Source organism: Stylophora pistillata, chromosome 2 (genome assembly GCF_964205215.1).
Source record: "Stylophora pistillata chromosome 2, jaStyPist1.2, whole genome shotgun sequence".
Taxonomy (NCBI): domain Eukaryota; kingdom Metazoa; phylum Cnidaria; class Anthozoa; order Scleractinia; family Pocilloporidae; genus Stylophora; species Stylophora pistillata.
In genome coordinates, this window is record NC_142520.1 from 28620747 (window position 1) to 28641650 (window position 20904).

At 35.5% G+C, this 20904-nt stretch overlaps 2 protein-coding genes and 1 pseudogene across 6 annotated transcripts in view; 1 reads left to right on the plus strand and 2 right to left on the minus strand.

Annotated features, from left to right (window-relative positions):
• The window catches only part of LOC148738202 (uncharacterized), a 68016-nt pseudogene that overhangs the window by 25424 nt on the left and 21688 nt on the right, over window positions 1-20904 (plus strand). The gene's annotated exons all lie outside the window — the stretch shown is intronic.
• LOC148738203 (uncharacterized) lies at window positions 503-3761 on the minus strand. 4 transcript variants are annotated; one of them, XR_015997010.1, is made up of 5 exons: window positions 3401-3761; window positions 3103-3267; window positions 2267-2431; window positions 1372-1536; window positions 503-640 (listed from the first exon to the last, which is right to left on the minus strand). XR_015997010.1 is itself a non-coding variant. In XM_088750313.1 (4 exons), the coding sequence occupies exons 1-3, from the start codon at window positions 3588-3590 to the stop codon at window positions 2283-2285; spliced, it is 504 nt and encodes a 167-aa protein (XP_088606439.1). In that variant the 5' UTR covers window positions 3591-3761; the 3' UTR covers window positions 708-1536; window positions 2267-2282. The 4 variants fall into 4 exon arrangements, 1 of the variants encoding a protein (XP_088606439.1); XR_015997012.1 differs by having other exon boundaries at window positions 1372-1555; XR_015997011.1 differs by having other exon boundaries at window positions 1912-2431.
• LOC148738204 (uncharacterized) lies at window positions 4319-20436 on the minus strand. The gene is made up of 14 exons (XM_088747862.1): window positions 20430-20436; window positions 20091-20247; window positions 19154-19350; window positions 18061-18225; window positions 12204-12368; window positions 11351-11515; window positions 10463-10627; window positions 9551-9715; window positions 8715-8879; window positions 7820-7984; window positions 6925-7089; window positions 6025-6189; window positions 5189-5353; window positions 4319-4458 (listed from the first exon to the last, which is right to left on the minus strand). The coding sequence occupies exons 1-13, from the start codon at window positions 20434-20436 to the stop codon at window positions 5205-5207; spliced, it is 1995 nt and encodes a 664-aa protein (XP_088603988.1). The 3' UTR covers window positions 4319-4458; window positions 5189-5204.

Sequence of the window (20904 nt, forward strand, 5' to 3'; positions counted from 1 at the left end):
TCATATTGTTAAATATAATGTAATATCCAAGATTGTTTGCACATTGTTAATATAATGTAATACCAGAATAACAAAGCCTAAGGAAAAGAACACAAACTGTCAAACTCCAAAGAGCTTACCCATGTCCCCGCAATGTTACCCAGATTCTGTGTAAGTACACCATGCAGGGATTTGGATTAGGAATAACTGTTCTAATTGATGAAACCAAGTGACCACGTCCCCATAATGTTACATAGATTTTGTGTCACATCCTATCTGTAGTATTCCTTTCTTACACCTTATTTGCTGTAATGTGGCAACTGTCCAGTGCGACTATAAGCCATAACCCTTGTCACCCTTAATATTATTATATTCACAAGAAATTATTAATTTTAGCCTTTAAAGAGCAATTCCAGCTAATTGCACTTCTTGTAAATAAATGACCTGGTTTGTTATATCAGTACATGCAGTAACTGCCCATTGTGACCAAGCATACCATTGCCTGTTGCCTTTTCATCCTGGCACTTTTTCTTTCTTCTCGAGTCACCAGCTTCATTTACTGCACTTCTACCAGCATCTCTATTATCCTTATCACCTCCTGATGCATGCAGTTGCTTAGCCTCTTCAACACTAATGCTGTTATGGGGTTCTTTCACATTATCTAAAGAACAGAGTTTCAACTTCATATACTGTTAAGTGACTAATGACTTTTCGTTGTAATTCATTCATATTCGTTTTCCTCATCTTCACCACATGTTTAGTTATGGAATTGTTTTAGGCAATTGGACAATTGCCAGTTTTGAGTAAGCTGGATTACAGGGGTACAATTATACATTTACAGTACTATGAATTTTTCTTTCCATGTTATTAATTTGGTTTTTCAAAAATGCATTTGCAACTTCCTTCCAAGATTGTTTTCATATTGTTGAATATAAGGTAATATCCAAGATTGTTTTCACATTGTTAATATAACTGCAATACCAGAATAACAAAGCCTAAGGAAAAGAACACAAACTGTCAAACTCCAAAGAGCTCACCATGTCCCCGCAATGTTACCCAGATTCTGTGTAAGTACAGCATGCAGGGATTTGGATTAGGAATAACTGTTCTACTTGATGAAACCAAGTGACCACGTCCCCATAATGTTACATAGATTTTGTGTCACATCCTATCTGTAGTATTTCTTTCTTAAACCTTCTTTGCTGTAATGTGGCAACTGTCCAGTGCGACTATTAGCCATAACCCTTGTCACCCTTAATATTATTATATTCACAAGAAATTATTAATTTTGGCCTTTAAAGAGCAATTCCAGCTAATTGCACTTCTTGTAAATAAATGACCTGGTTTATTATATCAGTACATGCAGTAACTGCCCATTGTGACCAGCCATACCATTGCCTGTTGCCTTTTCATCCTAGCACTTTTTCTTTCTTCTCGAGTCACCAGCTTCATTTACTGCACTTCTATCAGCATCTCTATTATCCTTATCACCTCCTGATGCATGCAGTTGCTTAGCCTCTTCAACACTAATGCTGTTATGGGGTTCTTTCACATTATCTAAAGAACAGAGTTTCAACTTCATATACTGGTAAGTGACTAATGAGTTTTCGTTCTAATTCATACATATTCGTTTTCCTCATCTTCACCACATGTTTAGTTATGGAATTGTTTTAGGCAATTGGACAATTGCCAGTTTTGAGTAAGCTGCATTACAGGGGTACAATTATACATTTACAGTACTATGAATTTTTCTTTCCATGTTATTAATTTGGTTTTTCAAAAATGCATTAGCAACTTCCTTCCAAGATTGTTTTCATATTGTTGAATATAACGTAATATCCAAGATTGTTTTCACATTGTTAATATAATGTAATACCAGAATAACAAAGCCTAAGGAAAAGAACACAAACTGTCAAACTCCAAAGAACTTACCATGTCCCCGCAATGTTACCCAGATTCTGTGTAAGTACACCATGCAGGGATTTGGATTAGGAATAACTGTTCTACTTGAAGAAACCAAGTGACCACGTCCCCATAGTGTTACATAGATTTTGTGTCACATCCTATCTGTAGTATTCCTTTCTTTCACCTCATTTGCTGTAATGTGGCAACTGTCCAGTGCGACTATTAGCCATAACCCTTGTCACCCTTAATATTATTATATTCACAAGAAATTATTAATTTTAGCCTTTAAAGAGCAATTCCAGCTAATTGCACTTCTTGTAAATAAATGACCTGGTTTGTTATATCAGTACATGCAGTAACTGCCCATTGTGACCAGCCATACCATTGCCTGTTGCCTTTTAATCCTGGCACTTCTTCTTTCTTCTCAAGTCACCAGCTTCATTTACTGCACTTCTATCAGCATCTCTCTCATTCTCATCACCTCTTGATGCATGCAGTTTCTTGGACTCTTCAACACTAGTGCTCTCATGGGGTCTTTTTACATTATCTAAATAATAGATCAGTTTCAAGTTCATATACTGGTAAGTGACCAATGACTTTTCATACTAATCCTTACATATCTGCCATCTTTAACTCCGCACCATATGTTTAGTTATGGATTTGTTTAAGATAATCCAACAGTTTTAAGAAAGCTGGTTTAAAGGGGTACCACAAATTTACAGTAAAATGTATTTTCCTTTCCACATTATTCATTTGGTTTTTCAAAAATGCATTTGCAAACTTCCAAGATTGTTTTCATATTGTTGATATAACATAATACCAGAATAACAAAGTCTAAGGAATAGAACACAAACTGTCATAATCCAATGAGCTGACCATGTCCCCACAATGTTACCCAGATTCTGTGTAAGTACACCTGGGACTGGGATTAGGAATAACTGGAATACTTGATAAAACCAAGTGACCACGTCCCCATAATGTTACATAGATTTTGTGTCAGATCCTATTTGTAGTATTCCTTGCTTTTACCTAAGTTCCTGTAATATGGCAACTGTCCAGTGTGACTAACGATACCCTTGTCGGCCCTTAATTATTATATTCACAATAACTTATTAATTTTAGCCTTAAGAGAGCAATTGCAACTAATTTCACTTGTAGTAATGACCAGGTTTGTTATATCAGTACATGGCCGTAACTGCCTTTTGTGACTAGCCTTACCATTCCCTGTTGCCTTTTCATCCTGGCACTTTTTCTTTATTCTCGAGTCACCAGCTTTATTTACTGCACTTCTATCAGCATCTCTATTATCCTTATCACCTCCTAATGCATGCAGTTGCTTAGACCCTTCAACACTTATGCTGTTATGGGGTTCTTTCACATTATCTAAAGAACAGAGTTTCAACTTCATATTAATTTTAGCCTTAAGAGAGCAATTGCGACTAATTTTACTTGTAGTAATGACCACGTTTGTTATATCAGTACCTGCAGTATTACTGCCTTTTCTGACTAGCCTTACCATTGCCTGTTGCCTTTTCATCCTGGCACTTTTTCTTTCTTCTCAAGTCACCAGCTTCATTTACTGCACTTCTATCAGCATCTCTATTATCCTTATCACCTCCTAATGCATGCAGTTGCTTAGACCCTTCAACACTTATGCTGTTATGGGGTTCTTTCACATTATCTAAAGAACAGAGTTTCAACTTCATATACTGGTAAGTGACTAATGACTTTTCATTCTAATTCATACATATTCGTTTTCCTCATCTTCACCACATGTTTAGTTATGGAATTGTTTTAGGCAATTGGACAATTGCCAGTTTTGAGTAAGCTGCATTACAGGGGTACAATTATACATTTACAGTACTATGAATTTTTCTTTCCATGTTATTAATTTGGTTTATCAAAAATGCATTTGCAACCTTCCAAGCTTGATTTCATATTGTTAAATATAATGTAATATCCAAGATTGTTTGCACATTGTTAATATAATGTAATACCAGAATAACAAAGCCTAAGGAAAAGAACACAAACTGTCAAACTCCAAAGAGCTTACCCATGTCCCCGCAATGTTACCCAGATTCTGTGTAAGTACACCATGCAGGGATTTGGATTAGGAATAACTGTTCTAATTGATGAAACCAAGTGACCACGTCCCCATAATGTTACATAGATTTTGTGTCACATTCTATCTGTAGTATTCCTTTCTTACACCTTATTTGCTGTAATGTGGCAACTGTCCAGTGCGACTATAAGCCATAACCCTTGTCACCCTTAATATTATTATATTCACAAGAAATTATTAATTTTAGCCTTTAAAGAGCAATTCCAGCTAATTGCACTTCTTGTAAATAAATGACCTGGTTTGTTATATCAGTACATGCAGTAACTGCCCATTGTGACCAAGCATACCATTGCCTGTTGCCTTTTCATCCTAGCACTTTTTCTTTCTTCTCGAGTCACCAGCTTCATTTACTGCACTTCTATCAGCATCTCTATTATCCTTATCACCTCCTGATGCATGCAGTTGCTTAGCCTCTTCAACACTAATGCTGTTATGGGGTTCTTTCACATTATCTAAAGAACAGAGTTTCAACTTCATATACTGGTAAGTGACTAATGAGTTTTCGTTCTAATTCATACATATTCGTTTTCCTCATCTTCACCACATGTTTAGTTATGGAATTGTTTTAGGCAATTGGACAATTGCCAGTTTTGAGTAAGCTGCATTACAGGGGTACAATTATACATTTACAGTACTATGAATTTTTCTTTCCATGTTATTAATTTGGTTTTTCAAAAATGCATTAGCAACTTCCTTCCAAGATTGTTTTCATATTGTTGAATATAACGTAATATCCAAGATTGTTTTCACATTGTTAATATAATGTAATACCAGAATAACAAAGCCTAAGGAAAAGAACACAAACTGTCAAACTCCAAAGAACTTACCATGTCCCCGCAATGTTACCCAGATTCTGTGTAAGTACACCATGCAGGGATTTGGATTAGGAATAACTGTTCTACTTGAAGAAACCAAGTGACCACGTCCCCATAGTGTTACATAGATTTTGTGTCACATCCTATCTGTAGTATTCCTTTCTTTCACCTCATTTGCTGTAATGTGGCAACTGTCCAGTGCGACTATTAGCCATAACCCTTGTCACCCTTAATATTATTATATTCACAAGAAATTATTAATTTTAGCCTTTAAAGAGCAATTCCAGCTAATTGCACTTCTTGTAAATAAATGACCTGGTTTGTTATATCAGTACATGCAGTAACTGCCCATTGTGACCAGCCATACCATTGCCTGTTGCCTTTTAATCCTGGCACTTCTTCTTTCTTCTCAAGTCACCAGCTTCATTTACTGCACTTCTATCAGCATCTCTCTCATTCTCATCACCTCTTGATGCATGCAGTTTCTTGGACTCTTCAACACTAGTGCTCTCATGGGGTCTTTTTACATTATCTAAATAATAGATCAGTTTCAAGTTCATATACTGGTAAGTGACCAATGACTTTTCATACTAATCCTTACATATCTGCCATCTTTAACTCCGCACCATATGTTTAGTTATGGATTTGTTTAAGATAATCCAACAGTTTTAAGAAAGCTGGTTTAAAGGGGTACCACAAATTTACAGTAAAATGTATTTTCCTTTCCACATTATTCATTTGGTTTTTCAAAAATGCATTTGCAAACTTCCAAGATTGTTTTCATATTGTTGATATAACATAATACCAGAATAACAAAGTCTAAGGAATAGAACACAAACTGTCATAATCCAATGAGCTGACCATGTCCCCACAATGTTACCCAGATTCTGTGTAAGTACACCTGGGACTGGGATTAGGAATAACTGGAATACTTGATAAAACCAAGTGACCACGTCCCCATAATGTTACATAGATTTTGTGTCAGATCCTATTTGTAGTATTCCTTGCTTTTACCTAAGTTCCTGTAATATGGCAACTGTCCAGTGTGACTAACGATACCCTTGTCGGCCCTTAATTATTATATTCACAATAACTTATTAATTTTAGCCTTAAGAGAGCAATTGCAACTAATTTCACTTGTAGTAATGACCAGGTTTGTTATATCAGTACATGGCCGTAACTGCCTTTTGTGACTAGCCTTACCATTCCCTGTTGCCTTTTCATCCTGGCACTTTTTCTTTATTCTCGAGTCACCAGCTTTATTTACTGCACTTCTATCAGCATCTCTCTTATCCTTATCACCTCCTGATGCATGGAGTTCCTTAGACTCTTCAACACTAATGCTGTTATGGGGTTCTTTCATATTATCTAAAGAACAGGTCGAGTTTCAACTTCATATACTGGTAAGTGACTAATGACTTTTCGTTCTAATTCATTCATATTCGTTTTCCTCATCTTCACCACATGGTTAGTTATGGAATTGTTTTAGGCAATTGGACAATTGCCAGTTTTGAGTAAGCTGGATTACAGGGGTACAATTATACATTTAGAGTAGTATGAATTTTTCTTTCCATGTTATTAATTTGGTTTTTCAAAAATGCATTTGCAACTTCCTTCCAAGATTGTTTTCATATTGTTGAATATAAGGTAATATCCAAGATTGTTTTCACATTGTTAATATAACTGCAATACCAGAATAACAAAGCCTAAGGAAAAGAACACAAACTGTCAAACTCCAAAGAGCTCACCATGTCCCCGCAATGTTACCCAGATTCTGTGTAAGTACAGCATGCAGGGATTTGGATTAGGAATAACTGTTCTACTCGATGAAACCAAGTGACCACGTCCCCATAATGTTACATAGATTTTGTGTCACATCCTATCTGTCGTATTTCTTTCTTAAACCTTCTTTGCTGTAATGTGGCAACTGTCCAGTGCGACTATTAGCCATAACCCTTGTCACCCTTAATATTATTATATTCACAAGAAATTATTAATTTTGGCCTTTAAAGAGCAATTCCAGCTAATTGCACTTCTTGTAAATAAATGACCTGGTTTATTATATCAGTACATGCAGTAACTGCCCATTGTGACCAGCCATACCATTGCCTGTTGCCTTTTCATCCTGGCACTTTTTCTTTCTTCTCGAGTCACCAGCTTCATTTACTGCACTTCTATCAGCATCTCTATTATCCTTATCACCTCCTGATGCATGCAGTTGCTTAGCCTCTTCAACACTAATGCTGTTATGGGATTCTTTCACATTATCTAAAGAACAGAGTTTCAACTTCATATACTGGTAAGTGACTAATGACTTTTCGTTCTAATTCATACATATTCGTTTTCCTCATCTTCACCACATGTTTAGTTATGGAATTGTTTTAGGCAATTGGACAATTGCCAGTTTTGAGTAAGCTGCATTACAGGGGTACAATTATACATTTACAGTACTATGAATTTTTCTTTCCATGTTATTAATTTGGTTTTTCAAAAATGCATTAGCAACTTCCTTCCAAGATTGTTTTCATATTGTTGAATATAACGTAATATCCAAGATTGTTTTCACATTGTTAATATAATGTAATACCAGAATAACAAAGCCTAAGGAAAAGAACACAAACTGTCAAACTCCAAAGAGCTTACCATGTCCCCGCAATGTTACCCAGATTCTGTGTAAGTACACCATGCAGGGATTTGGATTAGGAATAACTGTTCTACTTGAAGAAACCAAGTGACCACGTCCCCATAGTGTTACATAGATTTTGTGTCACATCCTATCTGTAGTATTCCTTTCTTTCACCTCATTTGCTGTAATGTGGCAACTGTCCAGTGCGACTATTAGCCATAACCCTTGTCACCCTTAATATTATTATATTCACAAGAAATTATTAATTTTGGCCTTTAAAGAGCAATTCCAGCTAATTGCACTTCTTGTAAATAAATGACCTGGTTTATTATATCAGTACATGCAGTAACTGCCCATTGTGACCAGCCATACCATTGCCTGTTGCCTTTTCATCCTGGCACTTTTTCTTTCTTCTCGAGTCACCAGCTTCATTTACTGCACTTCTATCAGCATCTCTATTATCCTTATCACCTCCTGATGCATGCAGTTGCTTAGCCTCTTCAACACTAATGCTGTTATGGGATTCTTTCACATTATCTAAAGAACAGAGTTTCAACTTCATTTACTGGTAAGTGACTAATGAGTTTTCGTTCTAATTCATACATATTCGTTTTCCTCATCTTCACCACATGTTTAGTTATGGAATTGTTTTAGGCAATTGGACAATTGCCAGTTTTGAGTAAGCTGCATTACAGGGGTACAATTATACATTTACAGTACTATGAATTTTTCTTTCCATGTTATTAATTTGGTTTTTCAAAAATGCATTAGCAACTTCCTTCCAAGATTGTTTTCATATTGTTGAATATAACGTAATATCCAAGATTGTTTTCACATTGTTAATATAATGTAATACCAGAATAACAAAGCCTAAGGAAAAGAACACAAACTGTCAAACTCCAAAGAGCTTACCATGTCCCCGCAATGTTACCCAGATTCTGTGTAAGTACACCATGCAGGGATTTGGATTAGGAATAACTGTTCTACTTGAAGAAACCAAGTGACCACGTCCCCATAGTGTTACATAGATTTTGTGTCACATCCTATCTGTAGTATTCCTTTCTTTCACCTCATTTGCTGTAATGTGGCAACTGTCCAGTGCGACTATTAGCCATAACCCTTGTCACCCTTAATATTATTATATTCACAAGAAATTATTAATTTTAGCCTTTAAAGAGCAATTCCAGCTAATTGCACTTCTTGTAAATAAATGACCTGGTTTGTTATATCAGTACATGCAGTAACTGCCCATTGTGACCAGCCATACCATTGCCTGTTGCCTTTTCATCCTGGCACTTCTTCTTTCTTCTCAAGTCACCAGCTTCATTTACTGCACTTCTATCAGCATCTCTCTCATTCTCATCACCTCTTGATGCATGCAGTTTCTTGGACTCTTCAACACTAGTGCTCTCATGGGGTCTTTTTACATTATCTAAATAATAGATCAGTTTCAAGTTCATATACTGGTAAGTGACCAATGACTTTTCATACTAATCCTTACATATCTGCCATCTTTAACTCCGCACCATATGTTTAGTTATGGATTTGTTTAAGATAATCCAACAGTTTTAAGAAAGCTGGTTTAAAGGGGTACCACAAATTTACAGTAAAATGTATTTTCCTTTCCACATTATTCATTTGGTTTTTCAAAAATGCATTTGCAACCTTCCAAGATTGTTTTCATATTGTTGATATAACATAATACCAGAATAACAAAGTCTAAGGAATAGAACACAAACTGTCATAATCCAATGAGCTGACCATGTCCCCACAATGTTACCCAGATTCTGTGTAAGTACACCTGGGACTGGGATTAGGAATAACTGGAATACTTGATAAAACCAAGTGACCACGTCCCCATAATGTTACATAGATTTTGTGTCAGATCCTATTTGTAGTATTCCTTGCTTTTACCTAAGTTCCTGTAATATGGCAACTGTCCAGTGTGACTAACGATACCCTTGTCGGCCCTTAATTATTATATTCACAATAACTTATTAATTTTAGCCTTAAGAGAGCAATTGCAACTAATTTCACTTGTAGTAATGACCAGGTTTGTTATATCAGTACATGGCCGTAACTGCCTTTTGTGACTAGCCTTACCATTCCCTGTTGCCTTTTCATCCTGGCACTTTTTCTTTATTCTCGAGTCACCAGCTTTATTTACTGCACTTCTATCAGCATCTCTCTTATCCTTATCACCTCCTGATGCATGGAGTTCCTTAGACTCTTCAACACTAATGCTGTTATGGGGTTCTTTCATATTATCTAAAGAACAGGTCGAGTTTCAACTTCATATACTGGTAATTAAGTGACTATAATGACTTTTCATTCTAATTCATACATATTTTGTTTTCCTCATCTTCACCACATGGTTAGTTATAGAATTTTTTTAGGCAATTGGACAATTGCCAGTTTTGAGTAAGCTGGATTACAGGGGTACAATTATACATTTACAGTACTATGTATTTTCCTTTCCATGTTATTGATTTGGTTTTTCAAAAATGCATTTGCAACCCTCCAAGATTGTTTTCATATTGTTGAATATAACATAATATCCAAGATTGTTTTCACATTGTTAATATAATGTAATACCAGAATAACAAAGCCTAAGGAAAAGAACACAAACTGTCAAACTCCAAAGAGCTGACCATGTCCCCACAATGTTACCCAGATTCTGTGTAAGTACACCATGTATGGATTGGGGTTAGGAATAACTGTTTTACTTGATGAAACCAAGTGACCACGTCCCCATAATGTTAAATAGATTTAGTGTCAGAGATCCTATATCTGTAGTATTCCTTGCTTTACCTAATTTACTGTAATGTGGCAACTGTCCATGTGTGACTAGCCATACCCTTGTCAGCCCTTGATTATTATAAATTATAATATGCACAATAAATTATTAATTTTAGCCTTTAAAGAGCAATTCCAGCTAACTTCACTTCTTGTAAATAAATGACCTGGTTTGTTATATCAGTACATACAGTAATTGCCCATTGTGACCAGCCATACCATTGCCTGTTGCCTTTTCATCCTGGCACTTTTTCTTTATTCTCGAGTCACCAGCTTCATTTAATGCACTTCTATTAGCATTTCTCTCGTTCTCATCACCTCTTGATGCATGCAGTTTCTTGGACTCTTCAACACTAGTGCTCTTGTGGGGTCTTTTTACATTATCTAAATAATAGAGTTTCAAGTTCATATAATAGGTGGTAAGTGACTAATGACTTTTCATACTAATTGTTACATAATTATTTGCTTCTTACTCATCACCACATGTTTAGTTATGGAATTGTTTTAGGCAATTGGACACTTGCCAGTTTTTAGTAAGCTGGATTACAGGGGTACAATTATACATTTACAGTACTATGAATTCCATGTTATTGATTTGGTTTTTCAAAAATGCATTTGCAACCTTCCAAGATTGTTTTCATATTGTTGATATAACGAAAGATCCAGGATTGTTTTCACATTGTTAATATAATGTAATACCAGAATAACAAAGCCTAAGGTAAAGCACACAAACTGTCAAACTCCAAAGAGCTGACCATGTCCCCACAATGTTACCCAGATTCAGTGTAAGTACACCAGTGATTGGGATTAGGAATAACTGTTTAACTTGATGAAACCAAGTGACCACGTCCACATAATGTTACATAGATTTTGTCACATCCTATCTTTTGTATTCCTTGCTTTCACCTCATATGCTGTAATGTGGCAACTGTCCAGTGTGACTAGCCATAACATAATGTCAGCCCTTAATATTATTATATTCACAATAAATTATTAATTTTAGCCTTTAAAGAGCAATTGCAAATAATTTCACTTCTTGTAAATAAATGACCTGGTTTCTTATATTAGTACATGCAGTAACTGCCCATTGTGACCATGCAGCCATACCATTGCCTGTTGCCTTTTCATCCTGGCACTTTTTCTTTCTTTTCAAGCCACCAGCTTCATTTAATGCACTTCTATCAGCATCTCTCTCATTCTCATCACCTCTTGATGCATACAGTTTCTTGGACTCTTCAACACTAGTGCTCTCATGGGGTCTTTTTACATTATCTAAATAACAGAGTTTCATGTTCATATACTGGTAAGTGACTAATAACTTTTCATACTAATTCTTACATATTTGCCTTCTTACTCCTCACCATATGTTTAGTTATGGATTTGTTTGAGATAATCCTACAGTTTTAAGAAAGCTGGTTTAAAGGGGTACAAGAAATTTACAGTACCATGTATTTTCCTATCCACATTATTCATTTGGTTTTTCAAAAATGCATTTGCAACCTTCCAAGATTGTTTTCGTATTGTTGATATAATGTAACATCCAAGATTGTTTTCATATTGTTGATACAACGTAATACCAGAATAACAAAGTCTTAAGGAATAGAAGAGAAACTGTCATAATCAAATGAGCTGACCATGTCCCCACAGTGTTACCCAGATTCTGTGTAAGTACACCAGAGATGGGATTAGGAATAACTTTTTTACTTGAGCAAACCAAGTGACCACGTCCCCATAATGTTACATAGATTTTGTGTCAGATCATATCCATAGTATTCATTTGCTGTAATGTGGCAACTGTTTAGTGTGACTAGCCACACCCTTGTCAGCCCTTAATTATTGTATTCACAATAAATTATTATTTTTAGCCTTTAAAAAGCAATTGCAACTAATTTCACTTCTAGTAATGGCCAGGTTTGTTATATTGGTACATGCAGTAACTGCCCATTGTGACACGCCTTACCATTGCCTGTTGCCTTTTGATCCTGGCACTTTTTCTTTTTCCTGGAGTCACTGGCTTTATTTACTGCACTTCTATCAGCATCTCTCTCATCCTCATCACCTCTCGATGCATGCAGTTCCATAGACACTTTAACACTAGTGCTGTTATGGGGTTCTTTTACATTATCTAAAGAACAGAGTTTCAAGTTCATAAACTGGTAAGTGACTAATGACTTTTCATTCCAATTAATACATATTCGTTTTCTAACTCTTCACCACATGTTTAGTTATGGAATTGTTTTAGGCAATAGGACACTTGCCAGTTTGAAGTAAGCTGGATTAGAGGGGTACAATACATTTACAGTACTATGTATTTTCTTTTTCATGGTATTGATTTGGTTTTTCAATAATGCATTTGCATTACCTGCCAAGATTGTTTTCACATTGTTGATATAATTATTAATAATGTAATACCAGAATAACAAAGCCTAAGGAAAAGAACACAAACTGTCAAACCCCAAAGAGTTGACCATGTCCCCACAATGTTACCCAGATTCTATGTAAGTACACCAGGGATTGGGATTAGGAACAACTGTTTTACTTGATGAAACCAAGTGACCATATGCATGCATGTCCCCATATAGTTACATAGATTTTTTGTCAGATACTATCTGTAGTATTCCTTACTTTCACCTCATTTGCTGTAATCTCGCAACTGTTCAGTGTGACTTAAGCCTTATTGTTGTTAGCCCTTAATTATTATCCACAATAAATTAGTAATTGTAGCCTTCAAAAATGATTCTGACTAAATTCACTTCTTGTAAATAAATCACAGACCAGGTTTGTTAGATCAGTACAAGCAGTAACTGCCATTTGCGACCAGCGTTACCATTGCCTGTTGCCTTTTCCTCCTGGAACTTTTTTTTTTTCTTGAGTCACTGGCTTCATTTAATGTATTATTTTCTATCAGTATCTCTCTCATCTTTATCACCTCTTGATGCATGCAGTTTCTTTGACTCTTCAACACTAGTGCTGTTATGGGGTTCTTTTACATTATCTAAACAATAAAGTTTCAAGTTCTTATACTGGTAAGCGACTTGTGACTTTTCATTTTAATTTTTACATATTTGCCTTCTCACTCTTCACCATAATTATGTCCAGTTATAGATTTGTTTAAGATAATAAAATACTCGCCAGTTTTGAGAAAGCTGCTTTACAGGGGTATAACAAATGTACAGAACCATGTATTTTCCTTTCCATGTTATTGATTTGGTTTTTTAAAAATGCATTTGCATTACCTGCCAATATTGTTTTCATATTGTTGATAATATATACCAGAATATCAAAGCTTAAGGAAAAGCACACAAACTGTCAAACTCCAAAGAGCTGACCATGCTTGCACAAGATCATTTTCATATTATTTTTTGATATAATGTAATACCAGAATAACAAAGCCTGAGGAATAGAACACAAACTGTCATAATCCAATTAGCTGACTACATGTCCCCACAATGTTACCCAGATTCTGTGTAAGTACACCAGGGATTGGGATTAGGAATAACTGTTTTACTAGATGAAACCAAGTAACCAGGTCCCCATAATGTTACATAGATTTTGTGTCAGGTCCTATCTGTAGTATTCCTTGTTTTCACCTAATTTTCTGTAATATGGCAACTGTCCAGTGTGACTATAGCCATACCCTTGTCAGCCCTTAATATTATTACATTCACAATAAATTATTAATTTTAGCCTTTGGGTAACATTGTGGGGACACCATCAGCTCTTTGGAGTTTGACAGTTTGTGTCCTTTTCCTTAGGCTTTGTTATTCTGGTATTACATTATTAATAATTGGAAAGAAGTTGCAAATGCATTTTTGAAAAACCAAATTAATAACATGGAAAGAAAAATTCATAGTACTGTAAATGTATAATTGTACCCCTGTAATCCAGCTTACTCAAAACTGGCAATTTTCCAATTGCCTAAAACAATTCCATAACTAACCATGTGGTGAAGATGAGGAAAACGAATATGAATGAATTAGAACGAAAAGTCATTAGTCACTTACCAGTATATGAAGTTGAAACTCGACCTGTTCTTTAGATAATATGAAAGAACCCCATAACAGCATTAGTGTTGAAGAGTCTAAGGAACTCCATGCATCAGGAGGTGATAAGGATAAGAGAGATGCTGATAGAAGTGCAGTAAATAAAGCTGGTGACTCGAGAATAAAGAAAAAGTGCCAGGATGAAAAGGCAACAGGGAATGGTAAGGCTAGTCACAAAAGGCAGTTACGGCCATGTACTGATATAACAAACCTGGTCATTACTACAAGTGAAAGGATAAGAGAGATGCTGATAGAAGTGCAGTAAATGAAGCCAGTGACTAAAGGAAAAAGAAAAAGTGCCAGGATGAGAAGGCAAAAGGGAATGGTAGACTGGTCACAAAACGCAGTTACTGCATGTACTGATATAACAAACCTGGTCATTACTACAAGTGAAATTATAGTTGGAATTGCTCTCTTAAGGCTAAAATTAATAAGTTATTGTGAATATAATAATTAAGGGCTGACAAGGAAATGGCTAGTCACACTGGACAGTTGCCACATTACAGCAAATGAGGTGAAAGCATTAGGAATACTATTGAAGTATAATTTCGGCCGAGGGTCGGTTAGTGTCGAGCTGTTTCCTTGCTTAGGCAAACGTTGGGTTTAACGCGAGCTCGCACAGGAGCAGTTTACGATTGTAAACTGCTTTACAATCAAATGAATCTACTTTATTGCTTTAATCAAGGTTCTTATAATTATACATAATGGTAGCTAAATCATACGTGATACAAAATACAGAAGATATGAGTTTCCCTTGGTATAAACAACTTAACTAGCACGTATCCGCAATTTCACAGCTATGGGAGGACACTTTTGTAGATCCTGCGGAACTACTGTTCCTCCGTGTTTTTAAACGGAAAACACATACAAGTTTCTATATTCTATGCAACACGTAGTAGGAATCTTTTCAGGAATGCTCTAACAACAAAGGGTTACACACAACATATTTCCGGTTGTAATTATGTAATCGAAGCTTACTTTAGAATTGTTTGTCACACTTTGTCGCGCTATGTTTAACTATAAGATAGGATCTGACACAAAATCTATATAACATTATCGGGACGTGGTCACTTGCTTTCATCAAGTAAAAGAGTTATTCCTTAAATCCCAATCGCTGGTGTACTTACACAGAATCTGGGTAACATTGTGGGGACATGGGCAGCTCATTGGATTATGACAGTTTCTGTTCTATTCCTTGGTCTTTGTTATTCTGGTATTACGTTATATCAACAATATGAAAACAATCTTGGATATTACATTATATCAACAATACGAAAACAATCTTCAAAGGTTGCAAATGTATTTTTGAAAAACCAAATGAATAATGTGGAAATTAAGGAAAATACATGGTACTGTACATTTGTTGTACCCCGCTAGACCAGCTTTCTTAAAACTGTTGGATTATCTTAAACAAATCCGTAACTAAACATAATTCTGGTGAGGAGTTAGAGGGCAAATATGTAACAATTAGTATGAAAAGTCATTAGTCATGCACTTACCACTATATGAACTTAAAACTTTATTATTTAGATAATGTAAAAAATATCCCATGAGAGCACTAGTGTTGAAGAGTCCAAGAAACTGCATGCATCAAGAGGTGATGAGAATGAGAGAGATACTGATATAAGTGCATTAAATGAAGCTGGTGACTTGAAGATAAAGAAAAGGTGCCAGGATGAAAAGGCAACAGGCAATGGTATGGCTGGTCACAATGGGCAGTTACTGCATGTACTGATATAACAAACCAGGTCATTTATTTACAAGAAGTGCAATTTGTTGGAATTGCTCTTTAAAGGCTAAAATTAATAATTTATTATGAATTTATATAATAATTAAGGGCTGACAAGGGTATTGCTAGTCACACTGGACAGTTGCCACATTACAGCAAATTAGGTGAAAGCAAGGAATACTACAGATAGGATCTGACACAAAATCTATGTAACATTACGGGGACGTGGTCACTGGGTTTCATCAAGTAAAACAGTTATTCCTAATCCCAATCTCTGGTGTACTTACACAGAATCTGGGTAACATTGTGCAGACATGGTCAGCCCATTGGATTATGACAGTTTCTGTTCTATTCCTTAAGACTTTGTCATTCTGGTATTACGTTATAATTATCAACAATATGAAAACAATCTTTGATATTACATTATATCAACAATACGAAAACAATCTTGGAAGGTTGCAAATATATTTTTGAAAAACCAAATGAATAATGTGGAAAGGAAAATACATGGTACTGTAAATTTCTTGTACCCCTTTAAATCAGCTATCTTAAAACTGTTGGATTATCTCAAACAAATCCATAACTAAACATAATTATGGTGAGGAGTAAGAAGGCAAATATGTAAGAATTAGTATGAAAAGTTATTAGTCACTTACCATTATATGAACTTGAAACTCTATTATTTGGATAATGTAAAAAGACCCCATGAGAGCACTAGTGTTGAAGAGTCCAAGAAACTGCATGCATCAAGAGGTGATGAGAATGAGAGAGATGCTGATAGAAGTGCATTAAATGAAGCTGGTGACTCGAGAAGAAGGAAAAAGTGCCAGGATGATTTAGTTTTTCAAAAATGCATTTGCATTACCTGCCAAGATTGTTTTAATTCCCATTGTTCATATATTAATAAAGTAATACCAGAATAACAAAGCCTAAGGAAAAGAACACAAACTGTCAAACTCCAAAGAGCTGACCATGTCCCCACAATGTTACCCAGATTCTGTGTAACTACACCATGCAGGGATTAGGATTAGGAATAACTGTTTTACTTGATGAAACTAAGTGACCATGTCCTATAGGGACATGTTACATAGATTTTGTGTCAGATCCTATCTGTAGTATTCCTTGCTTTCACCTAATTTGCTGTAATCTGGCAACTGTCCAGTGTGACTATAGCCATACCTTTGTCAGCCCTTAATTATTATAATCATTTACAATAAATTATTAATTTTAGCCTTTAAAGAGCAATTCCAGCTAATTTCACTTCTTCTAAATAAATGACCTGGTTTAATTGTTATATCAGTACATGCAGTAACTGCCCATTGTGACCAGCCATACCATTGCCTGTTGCCTTTTCATCCTGGCACCTTTTCTTTCTTTTTGAGTCACCAGCTTCATTTAATGCACTTCTATCAGCATCTCTCTCATTCTCATCACCTCTTGATGCATGCAGTTTCTTGGACTCTTCAACACTAGTGCTCTCATGGGGTCTTTTTACAGTATCTAAATAATAGAGTTTTAAGTTCATATACTGGTAAGTGACTAATGACTTTTCATTCTAATTCATACACATTCATTTTTCCTAATCTTCACCACATGTTTAGTGTTGGAATTGTTTTAGGTAACCCGACACTTGCCAGTTTTGAGTAAGCTGGATTACAGGGGTACAATAAATTATATTTACAGTACCATGTATTTTCCTTTCCATGTTATTGATTTGGTTTTGAAAAATACATTTGCATTACCTGCCAAGATTGTTTTCACATTGTTGATATAATATGTAATACCAGAATAACAAAGCTTAAGGAAAAGCACACAAACTGTCAAACTCCAAAGAGCTGACCTTGTCTGCACAAGATTGTTTTCATATGGTTGATATAATGTAAAACCAGAATAACAAAGCCTGAGGAATAGAAGAGAAACTGTCAAAATCCAATGGGGTGACCATGTCCCCACAATGTTATATAGATTTTGTGTCAGATCTTGTGCGTTGTAATGTCCTGGTTTGTTATATCAGCACAGTAACTTCTCTTTTTGACCAGCCTTACCTTTGCCTGTTTTCTTAAGATCCTGGCTCTTTTCCCTTTTTCTTGCATCACTGGCTTCCTTAAATGCAATTCTATCAGTATCTCTCGCATCCTCATCACCTCTTGATGTATGCAGTTTCTCAGACTCTTCATCACTGGAGCTGTTATGGGGTCGTTTTCCATTATCTGGTAGAGTTTCAAGCAAGTTGATTTACTGGTAAGTGACTAATGACTTTAGTTGTTATTGATACATATTTGCCTTCTTACTCTTCACTACATGTCAAACAATTTAATTTTTGTATAACAGCATTACCCAAACTTTGGAACAATACACAGTTAAGAAGACAGCTGGTCAGTTTACACATTCCTTGCTTTCACCTCATTTGTCGCAATGGGCAATTCCAGAAAATATCCAAACACCACGACGGACAGCTTCCACATTTTAAACCCTCCTTGCCATTATAATCGGCCTAATCCTTCGAATTCCTAATCCTAAACACTGTATGTGGAGACATGGTCACTTGGTTGCTGTTAGCACTTTAGCTTTGCTCACCATTATTTGTAGTCATCTCTTCATTTCAGTTTTCACCATATTAAATATTGTGCAATATACAGGGCCATTTCTTTGACACTTTTCGTTAAATGTTTTGTTTTTTTTATCAAGCCACAAATTTATCTGAATCACAAGCAATTCATTTCCAGTGTAGCTTAATTCCTTGCCTTTTGTCCTGCTGAGTTTTGAGCTTACAGCTACTATAATTATACCGTGTTCAAATTCTTATTATAACTTGTTTGTCTAGCCTTTCTTGGAAGATTCCAGCTGATGAACTACATGTATATATTTTTTGCTTTATTATTAGAGTAACCAAGGATGGAATCAAAATTACTGGGGAAAATTCCTGGCACCCAAGGTCTAAATGACAAGCCCTCGGAGTTTCAGAAGGATTTCAACCTGTCTTCTGAACTCTCTTTCTATTTTATCCTCATGAAAGCATGAACTGTACCATTATTACTACCTTTCTTAAATCACATGCAAATTCAAATCCAAATGCAAGATTATTATTAAATTAACCTACAGCCCAATGTACAATGTGACAACAGCTCAGAAACATACCACAATTAATCCGCCATGGGAGATCCTTGACCCCATAGTCATATCGAAGCTCAGTGTTTGGAAATATGTTTTTTGTTGCAAAGAGGCAGAGCCATACTCTCCCAGAAACTTCCAACTTCTTCATCTTACAGTTTGACTTTTTGGCAGGGAGATCATTAACTATGCGACCAAGCCCACTTGAGAATGTGGCATCAATACTGAAATTCAAACATCAGTCTTGCTCAGAATTAAGGAAGCCAAAAGTAGATGAAAGACATAGAAAGAAATGCATTAGTAATAGTCTAATGGCTAGTGTATACAGAGGGAATCAGTAACTCTATAATACAGTAATAGCAATACTGATTGCATGAAAGTAAAATGTTCACAAAGTCTAAGAATGACTGAATCTCAACTAGAGTTTGCTCTATAAAATTAAACTACACTGTACAAATTAGGGACTTTCTAGCTCAAAGTGGATTAGCAGTAATTAATTGTACTTCATGTGATGGCGTTATGTGAACATTATTTTTTAACTTTTCATATGGGTTCAATGTGGTGTGTAGTGTCTCATATCAAAACCATATGAAATCCATATATGGCCCATAGATTTTCCCATATCAGACCCATACAGGGGCCATATATGTCCCATATCACTCAGTTTGGTAAGGGACTGTAGAAATTTGGGATGGTTTTAATTTTTTGGGGGGTACTTTTCTTATTTGAAATTAAAATTGCCCAAATTCTTCGCAAGTATGGGAAATGACTACAAGTATGAGCTGAAGATATGCAAGCATTAACTGAAGATTGAATTCCATACAGATGAATTAAGACACCCAATATTTTGTCCCTTTCTAAAACTGCAATATAATGTATCATCAAACTTCTACAATGTATTTGAAAATGATTGTTTTTGTTTGTTTGAATTGAGTTGCCATATTTTCTTGAGAATTTAGCTCACCAGAAGGTAGCTCCTTTCCACTGAAAAAAATAGAGGAAGCTTCCTTGTTCTGGAGAGTACTCCTTTTCACGCTGTTCTCCTTCCTTGGCTGAGATAAGCTCTCCTTTGTATTGTAACAAGAAGTCTCCATTCTTAAATTCTCTGGTTGCAAATACACCTTTAAGGAATAAAACAAATTGAACACATCAAAGATAGTCCTAGTACAATTAAGATCATTAGTTTGACACCTAGTAGCCATTGAATATTAATTGACCACTTAATAGAGGCACTATATAATAATACATAATTGTGAAATATTGGATAAGGAATAATGTATAGAACCATGTTGGTAAACTGTACCACTCATCTTTATAAGAAATGGCTGCACAATCCTTGCAATCAAATGTGTTGATGAATGCCACATTTTATGGAGGGCAACCAGGGTTAAAGGGGCAAATTACGTGTTCGAAAGTATAGAAAATCAGTAATAACAATAAATTATAATAATTTTACTAAAACGTTTAACTCACTTTAACTCTGTATGGAACATGAAGTATGAGAATAAATCAACAAAAAAAATACAGCTTGCAGGTTGCAAGGAAATCATCTTTCTTTTTCACTAGCCAAAGTGTACAACACAACATTAAACTAAACATCCCCTCAAAGAAAACTTCACTAGTCCATCGGGCTACTGATGGTTAAAAAAAACTAGCCCCAAGCTATCGGACACAACTTTCCTTGCACACTGGCTTGGCAAATGACTACAAAACCTAGGTTAGCAAGTTGGTGACTTCTAACACAATTTTACCTGCTAATTTTTTGTACTTGCCATGGC

Excerpts from the sequence above, each read along its gene's own strand:
- LOC148738204 (XM_088747862.1), bottom strand. Across the intron at positions 12,369-18,060 it reads TCTTAAGAAAACAGGCAAAG|ATAATGTAAAAGAACCCCAT; the intron begins GTAAGGCTGGTC and ends TCTGTTCTTTAG. Across the intron at positions 6,190-6,924 it reads TGAAAAGGCAACAGGCAATG|ATAATATGAAAGAACCCCAT; the intron begins GTATGGCTGGTC and ends CCTGTTCTTTAG.
- LOC148738203 (XM_088750313.1), bottom strand. The coding sequence starts at position 3,590 with ATGAAGTTGAAACTCTGTTCTTTAGATAATGTGAAAGAACCCCATAAC. Across the intron at positions 3,268-3,400 it reads TGAAAAGGCAACAGGCAATG|ATAATGTGAAAGAACCCCAT; the intron begins GTAAGGCTAGTC and ends TCTGTTCTTTAG. Across the intron at positions 2,432-3,102 it reads TGAAAAGGCAACAGGGAATG|ATAATGTAAAAAGACCCCAT; the intron begins GTAAGGCTAGTC and ends TCTATTATTTAG.